The following is a 16,761-nucleotide window of genomic DNA, read 5'->3' on the forward strand; positions in this document are numbered from 1 at the left end:
GATTTGATCTAGCAACCTTTCGGTTACTGGCCCAACGGTCTAACCACTAAGCTACCTGCCGCCCCAATGCTTCCCACAGTTATGCCACGTTGGCTGGGTGTCCTTTGGGTTCTTGATACACACAGGAAACTGTTGATCATGAAAAACCCAGCAGTTTTGCAGTTCTTCACAGCCAGATGTGATACAGTCTGGAATCGAACCAGGGACTGTAGTAATGCAGTGCCTTAGACCGCTGCACCATTCGGGAGCCCAGGCACAGGCACATGCATACACACACACATACCTATAGATTTTGTATTGTAGGATGCGGTAGCAGTGGAGTAGGGCTCTGAGGGTACACAATGTGTTGTGAAATCTGTGAATGTACTGTAATGTTTTAAAAATTGTAAAACTGACTTAATTTTGCAGGATCCCAGGACGAACACCCGTTCAAAAACGGACGGATAAATATTCTTTCCCATTCACCCACTGAATAGCACACATACACAATCCATGTCTCAAGGCTTAAAAATAATTATTTAAACTGTATCCTCCACTTCATCTACACTGACTGACGTGGATTTAACAAGTGACATCAATAATGGATCATAACTTTCACCTGGATTCACCTGGCCAGTCTGTCATGGAAAGAGCAGGTGTCCTTAACGTGTTGTTCGCTCAGTGTATATGTGATTTTGCCCTCGAGTTGAAAGATGTGTTATGTTAGTAACTAGGCTACTAAGTTAACTAACACTAGTTAGTGAAACATGTCAAGTAATGTGTTAGTTCGAAATGCCATTTTGAAGATAGCAAGATACGATACCGCTGACACAATGATTATTTTGCCATTACTACTACAATGAATGAATGACGCTCCAGCTATGTGCTAACATTTCGTAGCTAGCTGGTACTCCCCTACCCGGTCTTGTCGACTACTACAGCTTCATGCGGTTGGTTGATGATGATGAGCAGCACACGGAGAACATAAAACACACGAATTAAATGTCACCATTTAGCTTATGAAATCTGCACTTCTTCGACGAAGCAATACAACAGGTAAGTGTCTGAATATTTAGCCTTCACCGTCGTGAGAAAATGTATGTAGCTAACTTCAAGCTTCCACGTCAAGCCAGTTAATAACGTTAGCTAGCTATAGTTACTTACAACAATAATTATTTTGCATGCACGCGTTTGTTAGCGTTTACCGTTAAAAACAAAAACATTTCGTCTTGACTTGTCTTACTACAATTCTACAATCAATCTACATTCTCCAGTCAGCCGACGACTGAAATGTCCTGTTGGCTTTCTGTTGCAAAGCGTCGAAACGATATAGCTAACGTTACCTGGTTAGACTTTCAAATAGCTAGCTAGCCTGATGGGCGGAAAATGTTAACTAGTTAGTATTTGTAATATCGTCACACTAGTTGTCATTGATTGATACGAGTGTGAAATATCACATCCACACGTTGCTTTCCAGCGTTATTGTTTACTGCCTGTAATGGTCAAGTAATCCACTGTGTGACCCACGCAGTTCAGCCATTGCTACTCGGGATCCCTGGGACGTCCATGTCCTTAACCCTAACATTAACCCTTACCTAACCATAACCATTTAATATCAACTTCGTTTGGGGGACACGTCTCAAGGATTCTGGATAGCACGTTAAGACAATTAGTTTGAGCTATTTTTAGTCCGTGTTTTGTTTGGGTTGTTTAGGATTAAGCATGAGGTATTTGGCTATTATTAACCATAAGTAGGAAAACAAACAGCAGTTAGCCCGAGTGGCGCAGTGGTCTAAGGCACTGCATCTCAGTGCTAGAGGAGTCACTGCAGACACTGGTTCGATCCCGGGCTGTATCACAACCAGCCCTGATCAGGAGTCCCATAGGGCTGCGCACAATTGGCCCAGCGTCGTCCGGGTTAGGGAAAGGCCGGGGTAGTCCGTCATTATAAATACCAATTTGTTCTTAACTGACTTGCCTAGTTAAAAATGGTTTAAAAAAAAATATATATATATATATATATATATATATATGTGTGTGTAAATAGTAGCCTACGTGTTCAATTTGCATGAAGTCATTATGACATGATTAGGAGTTGGTAACAAGAATGTCAATAATTTATAGAATGCAATAAAACCTGTAGTGAGTGAGAAATGGCATCTGGCATGTGTGCATATCTTTGTTTTGGTCGCACTGTGTGATGGCTGTCATCTACTTCTACATGTGGCCGCGGGGGTGTCACAGAAGCAACTAGTTCCTGCAAAGATGCTGGGAAATGCTAGATGTGTAGGCAGCTAAAATAACAAGGAACCCAGTCATGCGGTACAAAACATGGATTTAATATCTTTCTGAATTTTCTGTTTTTTGTAGAACCACTTGCAACTGGACAAGGACATTTATGAGATACACTTTTCTTCCAAATCGAGAACAAAGAAAGTATCGCCAAGACCAGGTTAGTTAAAAAATGTGGCGGCGTATTCCATTAACTAAGCCTTAACACCAGATACGGAGCCATCACATATTGCTTTACAATTCCGTAGCTACACTAAACAAAAATATAAACGCAACATCCAACAATTTCAACGATTTTACTGAGTTACAGTTCATATAAGTCAATGGAAATAAATACATTAGGCCCTGGATTTCACATGACTGGGAATACCGATATGCATCTGTTGGTCACAGATACCTTTAAAAAAAAAAGTTGGGGCGTGGATCAGAAAACCAGTCATTATCTGGTGTGATCACCATTTGCCTCATGCAACGCAATACATCTCCTTCGCATAGACTTGATCAGGCTGTTGATTGTGACCTGTGTAATGTTGTCCCACTCCTCTTCAATGGCTGTGTGAAGTTGTTGGATATTGGCAGGAACTGGAACACTGTGTCATACACATCGATCCAGAGCATCCCAAACATGCTCAATGGGTGACATGTCTGGTGAGTATGCAGGTCATGGAAGAACTGGGACATTTTCAGCTTCCAGGAATTGTGTACAGATCCTTGCGACTTAGTACCGTGCATTATCATGCTGAAACATGGTGATGGCGGCAGATAAATGGCATGACAACGGGCCTCAGGATTTCGTCACGTTATGTCTGTGCATTCAAATTTCCATTGATAAAATGCAATTGTTCTCGTTGTCCGTAGCTTATGCCTGCCCATACCATAACCCCACCACCACCATCAGGCTCTCTGTTCACAACGTTGACGTCAGTAAACCGCTCACCCACACGACACCATACACGCTGTCTGCCAGCTGCCTGGTACAGTTGAAACTGGGATTAATCCGTGAAGAGCACACTTCGCCAGTGTGCAAGTGGCCATCGAAGGTGAGCATTTGCCCACTGAAGTCGGTTATGACGCCGAACTGCAGTCAGGTCAAAACCCTGCTGAGGATGACGAGCACACAGATAAATAAAGGTTAAATAAAATAAAACATTTATAAAAAATATGAGCTTCCCTGAGACAGTTTGTGTAGAAATTATTCAGACAGTTTAATCAGCTGTCCGGGTGGCTGGTCTCAGACGATCCCGCAGGTGAAGAAGTCAGATGTGGAGGTCCTGGGCTGGCGTGGTTACACGCGGTTGTGAAGCCGGTGGACGTACTGCCAAATTCTCTAAAACAACATTGGAGGCGGCTTATGGTAGAGAAATTAACAATAAATTCTCTGGCAGCAGCTCTGGTGGACATTCCTGCAGTCAGCATGCCAATTGTCAGCTCACTAAAAAAACAGACATCTGTGGAATTGTGTTGTGTGACAAAACTGCACATTTTAGAGTGGCCTTTTATTGTCCCCAGCACAAGTTGTACCTGTGTAATGATTATGCTGTTTAATCATCTTCTTGATATGCCACACCTGTCAGGTGGATGGATTATCTTGGTAAAGGAGAAATTCTCACTAACAGGGATGTAAACATGTGTGCACGAAATCAGAGATAAATAAGTATTTTGTGCATATGGAAAAATGTCTGGGATTTTTTGTTTTAGCTCATGAAACATGTATATTATTGTTCAGTATAAATAAAACCATGATCAGCTTGTTTTGGATTAAGCAGATGTATCAGGCTATTAATAACCAGAAGTACATAAAACATCATTGTTAGTTAGCCCACATAAATGGTAGCCTACATGATCATTAAACTTAGAAATGCAGTCATCATTATTTGATTATGAGTTGGTATTAAACATAGCAGGAATGTCAATAATGTGTAGAATGCAATAAAATCATGAAATCATTAAGCTATATGAAATGCCCTGTTATCAACACAGTTGGTTAAATGGCAAATTGCATTCCTTTTTTAGGGCAAGCCCTTAAAATCCATTGACCTTAATGTTAACATATGAGTGATTTATTTTTTAAAATTTTTTTTTTTAAATGTTTGATTATTTAAGCTTTTGTTGTTGTTATTACAAGGCTGGATGAGTGGGGCAACCTTCCCCTCTTCCTCTTCGGAAGAGGCAGAGATGAATCGGATCCACTATGAGCTGGAGTACACCGAGGGTATCAGCCAGCGCATGCGCATCCCCGACACACTCAAAGTGGCCCCCGAAAACCAACATGGGCTGCTGTCTCAGCCCCTGGCCCCCCACATGATGCATGTACCAGAGAGGATTGTGATAGCAGGTGAGCAGTGTGTGGTCTACATCAGTCGTTCCCAAAAAAAAAAAAAGTTATATTTTGATTTATATACACTACCAGTCAAAAGTTTTAGAACACCTACTGATTTCAAGGGGTTTTCTGTATTTTCACTATTTTCTACATTGTAGAATAATAGTGAAGACGTCAAAACTATGAAATAACACATACGGAATCATGTAGTAACCAAAAAGTGTTATAAGCAAAGAGAAATGACAGTCCATCATTACTTTAAGACATGAAGTGCAGTCGCAAAAACCATCAAGCGCTATGATGTATGTTGGCAGCAGCCACTCAATGTTAGTGATGGCTGTTTAACAGTCTGATGGCCTTGAGATAGAAGCTGTTTTTCAGTCTCTCGGTTCCAGCTTTGATGCACCTGTACTGACCTCGCCTTCTGGATGATAGCGGGGTGAACTGGCAGGGGCTCGGGTGGTTGTTGTCCTTGATGATCTTTTTGGCCTTCCTGTGACATCGGGTGGTGTAGGTGTCCTGGAGGGCAGGTAGTTTTCCCCTGGTGATGCGTTGTGCAGACCTCACTACCCTCTGGAGAGCCTTACGGTTGTGGGGGGAGCAGTTGCCGTACCAGGCGGTGATGCAACCCGACAGGATGCTCTCGTTTGTGTATCTGTAAAAGTTTGTGAGTGTTTTTGGTGACAAGCCAAATTTCAGTTGAAGAGGCGCTGTTGTGCCTTCTTCACCACGCTGTCTGTGTGGGTGGACCATTTCAGTTTGTCCGTGATGTGTACGCCGAGGAACTTAACTTTCCACCTTCTCCACTACTGTCCCATCGATGTGTATAGGGGGGTGCTCCCTCTGCTGTTTCCTGAAGTCCACGATCATCTCCTTTGCTTTGTTGAGTGTGAGGTTATTTTCCTGACACCACACTCTGAGGGCCCTCACCTCCTCCCTGTAGGCCGTCTCGTCGTTGTTGGTAATCAAGCCACTGTAGTGTCATCTGCAAACTTGATGATTGAGTTGGAGGTGTGCATGGCCACGCAGTCATGGGTGAACAGGGAGTACAGGAGAGGGCTGAGAACGCACCCTTGTGGGGCCCAGTATTGAGGATCAGCGGGGTGGAGATGTTGTTTCCTACTTGAGTGGCTGCTGCCAACAACATCTCTAGCCAATTTAATAATAAAAAATTGGATGTAATAACTGTATCACTTGTCACTTTAAACAATGCCACTTTATATAATGTTTACATACAATACATTACTCATCTCATATGGATATACTGTACTCTATACCGTCTACTGCATCTTGCCTATGCCGCACAGCCATCGCTCATCCATATATTTATATGTACATATTCTTATTCATTCCTTTACACTTGTGTGCAAAAGGTAGTTGTTGTGAAATTGTTAGATTACTTGTTGGATATTACTGCATGGTCGGAACTAGAAGCACAAGCATATTGCTACACTCGCATTAACATCTGCTAACCATGTGTATGTGACCAATAAAATTTGATTTGATTTAAAACTGTCTCTCATGAGGACTGCCACAGGAATGGAAGACCCAGAGTTACCTCTGCAGCAGAGGATAAGTTCCTTAGAGTTACCAGCCTCAGAAATTGCAGCCCAAATAAATGCTTCAGAGTAGAAGTAACAGACATCTCAACATCAACTGTTCAGAGGAGACTGTGTGAATCAGGCCCCCATGATGGAATTGCTGCAAAGAACCACTACTAAAGGACACCAATAAGAAGAGACTTGCTTGGGCCAAGAAACACGAGCAATGGATATTAGACCGGTGGAAATTTGTCCTTTAGTCTGGAGTCCAAACTGGAGATTTGTCTTTGTGAGACGATCTCCGCATGTGTGTTTCCCACTGTGAAGCATGGAGGAGGTGTGACGGTGTGGGGCTGCTTTGCTGGTGACACCGTCTGTGATTTATTTTGAATTAAAGCCATGCTGGTTAAGTGTGCCTATCACAGCATTCTGCAGTGATACGCCATCCCATCTGGTTTGCGCTTAGTGGGATTATCATTTGTTTTTCAACAGGACAATGACCCAACACACCTCCAGGCTGTGTAAGGGCTATTTGACCAAGAAGGAGATTGATGGAGTGCTGCATCAGATGACCTGGCCTCCGCAATCACTCGAACTCAACCCAGTTGTGATGGTTGAGAATCAAATCAAAGTTTATTTGTCACGTGCGCCAAATGTTATTATTTTTTACCTATCTACAGTTGGCAAGTCAGTTAAGACTTGCCTACAAATTCTTATTTTCAATGATGGCCTAGTGGGCCAGGCCTAGTGGGCCAGTGGGTTAACTGCCTTGTTCAGGGGCAGAACGACAGATTTTTACCTTGTCAGCTCAGGGATTCAAACTTGCCACCTTCAGGCTACTAGTCCAATGCTCTAACCACTAGGCTACCTGCCGCCCCACTGAATACAACAGCTGCAGACTTTACAGTGAATGCTTACTTACAGGCCCTAACCAACAGTGTGATTTTAAAAAAATAAAATAAAAAAATAAAAATTTTAAAAAATAAATAAATAAACAATTCCATTTTTAAAATGGGTATTATGTGAAAAGTAAAGGAATAAAAACAACTGTAAAAAGACAGTGAAAAATAACAGTTGTGAGGCTATATGGTTAAATAAAGGTGAAATAAAATATACAGTATTGAGGCTAAAAACAGACACCGGTTAGTAGGGCTAATTGATGTAGTATGTACATGTAGGTATGGTTAAAGTGACTATGCATATATGATGAACAGAGAGTAGCAGCAGCGTAAAAGAGGGGTTGGGGGGGGGGCAATGCAAATAGTCCGGATAGCCATTTGATTACTTGTTCAGGAGTCTTATGGCTTGGGGGTAAAAACTGTTGAAAAGCCTTTTGGTCCTAGACTTGGCGCTCTGGTACCATGCGGTAGTAGAGAGAACATTCTATGACTTGGGTGGCTGGGGTCTTAGAATTTTTAGGGCCTTCCTCTGACACCGCCTGGTGTAGAGGTCCTGGATGGCTGGCAGCTTAGCCCCAGTGGTGTACTGGGCCATACGCACTACCCGTTGATGAGAATGGGGGCGTGCTCAGTCCTCTTTTTCCTGTAGTCCACAATCATCTCCTTTGTCTTGATCACGTTGAGGGAGAGATTGTTGTCCTTGCACCACACGGCCAGGCCTCTGACCTCCTCCCTATATGCTGTCTCGTCGTTGTTGGTGATCAGACCTACCACTGTTATGTCATTGGCAAACTTAATGATGGTGTTGGAGTCGTGCCTGGCCGTGCAGTCATGAGTGAACAGGGAGTACAGGAGGGGACTGAGCACAACCCCTGAGGCCCGTCAGGAAGTCCAGGATCCAGTTGCAGAGGGAGGTGTTTAGTCCCAGAATCCTTAGCTTAGTGATGAGCTTTGAGGGTACTACAGCTGATGCTCTCAGGCATGCCTCACTGTTGCTTGCCTCGAAGCGAGCATAGAAGTGATTTAGCTCATCTGGTAGGCTCGTGTCACTGGGCAGCTCGCGGCTGTGCTTCCCTTTGTAGTCTAATAGTTTGCAAGCCCTGCCACATAAGATGAGCGTCGGAGCCGGTGTAGTACGAGTCAATCTTAGCCCTGTATCAGCGCTTTGCCTGTTTGATGGTTTGTCGGAGGGCATAGCAGGATTTCTTATAAGCTTCCAGGTTAGAGTCTCGTACCTTGAAAGCGGCAGCTCTACCATTTAGCTCAGTGTGAATGTTGCCTGTAATCCATGGCTTCTGGTTGAGGTATGTACGTACAGTCACTGTGGGGACGACGTCTTCGATGCACTTATTGATAAATCCAGTGACTGATGTGATGTACTCCTCAATGGCATCGGAAGAATCCGGGAACATATTCCAGTCTGTGCTAGCAAAACAGTCCTGTAATTTAGCATCTGCTTCATCTGACCACTTTTTTATAGACCGAGTCACTGGTGCTTCCTGCTTTACTTTTTGCTTGTAAGCAGGAATCAGGAGTATAGAATTGTGGTCAGATTCACCAAATGGAGGGCGAGGGAGAGCATTGTATGCGTCTCTGTGTGTGTGGAGTACAGGTGATCCAGAATTTTTTTCCCTCTGGTTGCTCATTTAACATGCTGATAGAAATGATGTAAAACTGATTTAAGTTTCCCTGCATTAAAATCCACTAGGAGTGCCGCCTCTGGGTGAGCGGTTTCCTGTTTGCTTATTTCCTTATACAGCTGACTGAGTGCAGTCTTAGTGCCAGCATCTGTCTGTGGTGGTAAATAAACAGCCACAAAAAGTATGGATGAACACTATTTGCCAAGAATTTGGTCTACATTTTATTATAAGATACTCTACTTCAGGTGAGGAAAATCTAGAGACTTCCTAAGATTTTGTGCACCAGCTGTTGTTTACAGATAAGCACAGACCGCCTCCTCTCATCTAACCGGAGTGTGCTGTTCTATCTTGCCAGTGCAGCGTATATCCCACTAGCTGAATATCCATGTCGTCATTCAGCCACGATTCCGTGAAACATAAGATGTTACAGTTTCTGATGCCCCGTTGGTAGGATATTCGTGATCGTACCTCGTGTAATTTATTGTCCAATGATTGCACGTTGGCAAGTAATATTGACGGTAATGGCAGCTTTCCCGGTCGACGTCTGAGGCACCCCACTCTGTGTCCTCTGTACCTGTGTCTCTTTTTTGCCGTAAGATACGGTGGCAGAAACATTATGTACAAAATAAGTTACAAATAACGCAAAAAAAACACACAGCACAATTGATTAGGCGCCCGTAAAAAAGGAACTCTGTCCCGCTTTCAACCTACTCTTGAAAGTTGTAATAGTAGAATGCACAAGGTGCATTTTCTAAATTGGGTAGTGCATCATCAGTTCCTCTTGTCATGCCAGTCATTGCATACCTTAGAGAGCTATTTATAACTTGTCAGAAAAGTCCAGATCAACTTGCTCATGTCAGCTAATGTTTTCTTTCCTAGTTATTTTATCCCATAGATTTTGTTGTCATGTTTGAGTCACTCCTATCACATGAATGCACATTAGACATGGAAAAATGTATAGAATTGCAAGACAATTAGGTTTAAAATGTTCAAATTTTCTCTGCACCCATGTGTAGAATTGCAGGAAATAAGCTTTAAATCTGTCTATTTCTTTACGCCAATGAGTGGTGTGAGCAGTTTGTGTCATGAACAATGCTTGTGCGTATGGGAATAGACGTGACGTGGGATGTTCCCCAACGCTGGAAGTGGGGCCGGAGGGAAAAAGTTTTGGAGCCCCTGGTCTACATGATACATGTACCAGAGAGGATTGTGATAGCAGATGAGTGGTGTCTACTCTCTGGACAGAGCCATCTGGTTGTCAGGGTGGTTTTGTGGGGAAACCTGGACAGAGCCATTTGGTTGTCTGTGGGGAAACCTGGACAGAGCCATTTGGTTGTCTGTGGGGAAACCTGGACAGAGCCATTTGGTTGTCTGTGGGGAAACCTGGACAGAGCCATCTGGGTGTCTGTGGGGAAACCTGGACAGAGCCATCTGGTTGTCTGTGGGGAAACCTAGACAGAGCCATCTGGTTGTCTGTGGGGAAACCTGGACAGAGCCATCTGGTTGTCAGTAGGTCAGTCCAAATGCCTGTTGAGTCATTGTGCTGACAAGTCCAGCTAGTCCTCCGCTGTTTCAGTCCGTTTTCTCCCGTTTGTTGACTAATGAACATGACACTGTCCTCCTTCCTCCATCTCCAGGGGACGATGGGGACTCCCGTTACTCCCGGCCCAGAGACCTAGACCTGATCCAGTCCACTCCTCCTGTGGATTTACTGGACATGAAGGCGCCACCACGAGTCCTCACCCTCAATGAACATTCCCTGGACTCCCTGGAGACGGACCAGGCTCCCACACCACAGGCCCACGCCAACCAGGGGGTGAGTTTGTGTCAACGGTGTGACGTCATTAGAACTACACAGAGCCATAAATGGTTCTCAGAAATTAGAAATGTTCTACAACCCAGGCCTCCCGAGTGGTGCAGTGGTCTAAGGCACTGCATCTCACTGCTAGCTGTGCCACTAGAGATTCTGAGTTCGAGTCCAGGCTCTGTTGCAGCCGGCCGCGACCCGGGAGACCCATGGGGTGGCGCACAATTGGCCCAGCGTCGTGAGGGTTTGGCCGGCAAAGATGTCCTTGTCCCATCGTGCACTAGCGACTCTTGTGGCAGGCCGGGCGCAGTGCACACTGACACAGTTGCCAGGTGAACGGTGTTTCCTCTGACACATTGGTGCGGCTGGCTTCCGAGTTAAGTGGGCATTGTGTCAAGAAGCAGTGCGGCTTGGTTGGGTTGTGTTTCAGAGGACGCACGGCCCTCGACCTTCGCCTCTCCCGAGTCTGTACAGGAGTTGCAGCGACGAGACAAGACTGTAACTACCAATTGGACCAAAGAAAAAATGGTAATAAAAAGTAGACCAACCCATACTGTATGTTTGGTATCTTACTCTAAGGATCGCCAGTTACTTCCTAGTTATCCGTTACTACATTTCTAATTAGGCAGAAATAGTCCTATCACTTTAAAATCTAAGGCTAAAATGAAAATATAGCGATCCCATCATACATCCCTGATGTGCCCCACACACAGGTCCACTCTCGGTCGCTGAGGGAGCGCACTGTGAGCGATACCACCGGCATCCGCCAGAGCGGCCCGGCCAACAGAACCCACGTAAGGTAAGCACCAGCCCAGGTGTGAGGGAAGCATTGGAAGAGTCATCACTTTCTTTCTCGTAGTTATGAAATGCCTAATTTCAGCACCCAGAACCAGATCTTGCGTGTGCCACTGGCCAGCTACTTGATTTGGTTCTTGGGGCAAAAAGGCTTTCAAATCTGAACTAGACAAGTCCACGCAAACTCACTGTCAAAGACCCTTCCTAGCCCCATCCTTTCTGGAAAGTCCCCCTATTTTTTACAATATTTTTATATGCTGAATGCTAATAACATGGCAATGTTTTCAATGCGACTATTTTGCAGATAACCAGTGTTTATTAGAGAATTTTCAGGTTAGAATCCCTGTTCCCACTTTTAGCACCACTTCGGCGAGATCACGATTCGCAAAAATAACCGCTGGAAAGGATCGCTGGTTCGAATCCCCTAGTCGACTAAGTGAAAAATCTGCTGATGTGCCCTTGAGCAAGGCACTTAACCCTAATTGCTCTTGTAAGTCGCTCTGGATAAGAGCGTCTGCTAAATGACTAAAATGTAAATAAAAATGGTGTCCATGAGTTCATCTGGGTCTTTATCGCCAAAAGTATCCCCTTTAACATTTTAAATGTAATCTGTCACAGGAAGAATCTCATGAGGACCAAACATTCAAATGTTGCGTCTTTCCTCGGAGACTGGGATTTGATGGATAATTCTTCCAGTGCGCTGGTTTTGGACTAATCCTAATTTTGCGGGGATGCACCCCAAGAATCAAATCAAGCAGTTGGCCGGAGCCTAGATTTGCCGTGATTAGTCACGAGAGACTATGAAATGCCTTTCTCTCTTGACATGTCTTTGCTTCTCTTCCTCTGTTTGTCCATCTCTACCTTCTTTCAATTTTCCATCCCTCCCTTCTCTCCATCTCACTCTTATTTTTTCCCCCCTTCTCTCTCTCAGTGTAACCCTGTCCCCTGTCGCCCCCCCTCTCCGTGCCTGTCCTCCACTGTGTACCCCTGAGGACGTGGTGAACCTACAGTACAGTGCTGGAGGGTTGTTGTCCTATATCCAATGCACCACGCGCCGGGCCTACCAGCAGGTCCTGGAGGTCCTGGAGGTCGACATCCACCGCAGGTGACCCCCTTGATCTCCTCAGCCACACACACGTTGCGTTCTGAGAAGAATAAATAAAATCACCCTTTTTCCTACGTGTGTGCACTTGCACGCTCCCGGTCATGGATTTAAAAGCATAAGACTGGTGTAAACATCGACTGGAAGGAGTTTCCACCCTTGTTAATAACATCTATGTGAGAAAGTATGCTAGTGCATACTTCAGGAGTAGTCAGTGTGTGCCTCATGCTTTCTCTAAGCTAGGATAAGATCTATTATGTCTAAGTAAGCTGTAGTGCGTAGCTACTGTCAACAGATTTCCTTGGGTCTATTTTATCTTGTGACATCAGTCATTCTCTAGGAGAACATCAGACAGTCAGTCTGTTTTTACAATAGCTCCTTTTTTTATATTTGCTCATGATGACTTTGTCCTTTTTCCCCGCTGAATCAAGGTGACTCTTGACGTGTGTGTGTGAATGGAATAGTATTAGACTGCATAGAGTTGGCTCATGATCGCCTCTGTTAGCTCAAATACTGCTGTATTGGCACAAAGCCTGTACTTACCCTCTCAATAATGAAGCTGAGCTCGGAGTGGTGATGGCGTGTTTAGCGCCACTAAAACTGTGTTTTTCAAAGTTGAAAGACCATTCAAATGCTCTGAGTCAAGTATTTACAATGTTACTAACCAAGCCGAAAGGAAAATGCAGTCCATCAGTTGGGGAAACGCATTTTACTTTGTTATATAGATGTTTGCTTTTGCAGTGTTGCAGCCAGTAACTATTCAAATGTAACTTTTTCATATATGGTAAATCCATTTATGTTCTGTCGTATTATAAATATGTTCTGCTTTTTGTTTCCTGTAGGGCTGGTCACTTGACCCTCGACATGGACATGACCCCTGACGATTCAGGCTTAGTGGACGCCTCGTCATTACGGCGACAGGTAGTCAAAGCATTGTACCCCGTGTTGCCCTCCTATCCAATTATATTTATTAAATGATTGATCAAATGAATGACTGTAGCTAACACATAATGGGTATCAGAGGAGGCTGGTGAGGGGAGGATGGCTCATAATAGTGAATGGAAAGGTATCAAACACATTCCATTCATTTCGTTCCAGACATTATTATGAGCCCGTCATCCCCTTTTAAAGTGCCACCAGCCACCACTGATAGGTATGTAATGTATAAATTGATAAATTGTCAGACTCACAGAAATTGAGTCAATTCAATTTCAGTTCAGGAAATGACATTTTGGGGATGTCTTGAAATGATGTGGAATTGACACTATCCCAATGAAGAAAGAATAAAATGGTCTCTATAAGGAGTTTTCAATCCACCAAACTGAATTTAATTTAATTCACTGAATCAACTGTTCTGATGAATCATCCTTTTAACAAACTGATTCACTACATTCACTTGCTTATTCAGATTGTGAAGCTGAACCGACGTCTCCAGCTACTGGAGGAGGAGAACAAGGAGCGCTCCAAGCGAGAGGTGATTCTCTACTCCGCCACCGTGGCGTTCTGGCTCATCAATACCTGGATCTGGTTCCGACGTTAGAACCGCACGGAACCCAATGACCAAGTCCTACACTGTCATTTTAACAGAAATATCTCAATTCTATTTACAGATTTTAACACCAGATAATGTGATTTAATCAAAACTATGTTTTTATCTAATATACTGGGAGTTACCGGTTAGGTACTGTTTGGTGTAGCACAGAACATTTCAGACCAACCTTAGTTTGGCGATACTGCCCTCGCCCTCTATTTGTAGAAACAGGAGTCTCATAAAATGTCCTTGTCCAGGGTGCAAGGGGGTCCATTACATTTTAATTTTTTTTAAAAAGCTCTGTTATTAAAATAAATACTTTTTATGATCCGTGAAGTAATCCAACAATGTGTACACCGCCATCTTGTATATTTCAAGTCTTCTCACATAGATCGAGACAGGTGTCTGTCCTCACTTTGGGGTGGACCCACCTGTCTGGAGCAAAACTAAATTGGGGGGTGTATCTAAGACAACTCCGACTGCCTAATCTGTTGGTTAAAAATATGCCTTGGATGTCCCCATCAATCCAGATTGCTTGAACCAGTGAAGCTGATGAAATGACAAGGATACAGGCAAAGGAAATCAGTGTTGAGATTTCCCCAAATGGAAGCATTTAGTTGCACGTCCTGTGTGAAGGGATTCATACCATTACTCCATTTTATGGTGTGGATTGACTATTTATTTCTCTCCTACCTTGATGTTGGCAAGAAGTGGAGCATGAGTTTAAATGTCTATTCATTATCATCCAATGAAGTCTTTAGCACTGTATGACATAATTGTGGAAAAATTAGTTTGAACTCATATTTTTCAGGAATAAATATGTATGTATCTTGTGGAATATATGAGCTAAGAAACATTGAGACAAATGTGATTCTGTTCTGTATTTATCAGGTGCTGTTTTTGCTGCACGAAACTGGCATCTTTAGTTGAAAAACAGTTTTTGTTTTCTTTAGTTGAACATGTATTTTTATGTATCTATTTAGTTTCTTTAGTTGAACATGTATTTGTGCATTTATTTATCTATTTTCTTGTAATATCAATGGATTGTTTGTAAATATTTGACTGTAATAAATGATGTGTGGTTTGAAAAGGATGATCTGTTGTTCTCTACTCTCCCCTATTGGTAGATTAGTGTTAGAACAATCAAAAAAAGGTTTCAGTGTGTATCAAGTTGTTGGCTTTCTAACTAAGAGTCAGACGAGCACAATGTTATTACAAAACTGACTGATTTGTTGCGCAGCAACGCACCTGGTGCCATTTCGTACACAGAGATCTGTGATTTACACGGGTAAGTGTGCATGTTTTATAACGTTTAGCTGTGGGTTAGCCGAGAGTTTAGTTAACTAGCATGCAGTTCGCTACTACTAGAATTTTCCCCTTTCATCTGTACTACTAGTATCAACTTTGACCTCCTCCATATGTGATTCATCTCAATCTAACGTGGGTAATGTTATGGAACATCCTTGTGCCCCGCCCAAGAGATGAGTAGTCTTCTCACCAACATTGACGCTACCAGACAAGGCATTATTCAAAAGTAGCAAACTAGTTTGCTGGCCAAGTGTTAGCCAATAGATGTCCCATATCTTTTGGCATGGGGCACACACAGGCCTAGTTGGATGTATGATCTGCAGGTTTGCTGCTCATTGAGTTGACAGATTTGACTAATACAGTCATTTGTTTCAATTTTAGGAAAGGTCATTGCGTTGGACACTTGAACCAGTTCCTCACTGCAGTACCCAGTCTTCATCTTCAGTACCCTAGGTGAGCTGTAATTTCTAACTTCTTGAGCAGCTTACCGAACCATTGGCATAGATGATAACATTAAAACACTGTGGCTTCCTCTTCTCTCCTCTGCACTGATCTGAGATCACAGGATTTGTGAAAGGCAGCTGTCTACCAGCTATTTACTTTCACCTGTCCAGTTAATTCAAGTGAGTGCAGAGGAAGACCGTAGCCCAGATGAAGAGGGAGTCACTTTAGACTATTGGGATGTGTTTCTATTCTGTGTCAACTAACTCTGAATTAGGGGCCCTGTTTCCAATCCATGTTCCCATCCTCTCGCGCTAGTCACGTGACAGGCATGTCCTTTCGCACGCTAACCTTCTTAGAGTATGACATCAAGCCAGTGTTTGTGTTCGATCGGAAGCCTCCAGGGGAGAAAAGGGCTGTGTTGAGTGGCCCTCTTAGAATTACAGCCAAAACCATAGCTACCTACCTCACAAAATGGCACCCTCACGAGTAGTGCAATACAGTATTTATGGTATAATTTCGACACATCCCGTAAAATCCCTGTTTCGTTCCAGCTGGAGAAGAGCACACAGGCTGCAGGCTAGAGCTCTCCCAGTCGTTCAGGAACAGGTAAAAGAAAATGTGGAATTCAATCACTGCGCATATCAGGGGTCTATTCACTAAGAACCAAGCTGAAGCCAACAGGAGCAAACAGAAAGGTCGAGCCCCATTCCAATCTGAATTTGTCCAATAGAAACTCGTTTTCATTACAAAATGTTTTTCGTTTAGAGTGAACGGTTGCAGTTGAAAGGTTTTTTTGTGAACAACTGTTTTTATTAGATCACATCAAGGCAATACAATCGCTAAATAACAACCTCTCCCATCCCCATCCCTAACACACCCCTGGGGGCCCCACCCAATCCCCAACCTCACACAACACCTAATATACATCCCCATCCCTAACATACCCCTGGTGGCCCCACCCAATCCCCAACCTCACACAACACCTAATATACATCCCCATCCCTAACATACCCCTGGTGGCCCCACCCAATCCCCAACCTCACACAACACCTACTATACATCCCCATCCCTAACATACCCCTGGTGGCCCCACCCAATCCCCA

At 43.7% G+C, this 16,761-nt stretch overlaps 1 protein-coding gene across 1 annotated transcript; it reads left to right on the plus strand.

The window, feature by feature from the left end:
- Window positions 1-616: 616 nt before the first annotated feature.
- On the plus strand, window positions 617-14,999 carry LOC115170128 (mitochondrial fission factor homolog A). The gene is made up of 8 exons (XM_029726446.1): window positions 617-1,035; window positions 2,350-2,431; window positions 4,397-4,606; window positions 10,309-10,487; window positions 11,192-11,277; window positions 12,205-12,378; window positions 13,218-13,296; window positions 13,784-14,999. The coding sequence occupies exons 3-8, from the start codon at window positions 4,402-4,404 to the stop codon at window positions 13,913-13,915; spliced, it is 855 nt and encodes a 284-aa protein (XP_029582306.1). The 5' UTR covers window positions 617-1,035; window positions 2,350-2,431; window positions 4,397-4,401; the 3' UTR covers window positions 13,916-14,999.
- The last annotated feature ends 1,762 nt before the right edge of the window (window positions 15,000-16,761 follow it).

Source organism: Salmo trutta, chromosome 31 (assembly GCF_901001165.1).
Source record: "Salmo trutta chromosome 31, fSalTru1.1, whole genome shotgun sequence".
Classification (NCBI taxonomy): Eukaryota; Metazoa; Chordata; class Actinopteri; order Salmoniformes; family Salmonidae; genus Salmo; species Salmo trutta.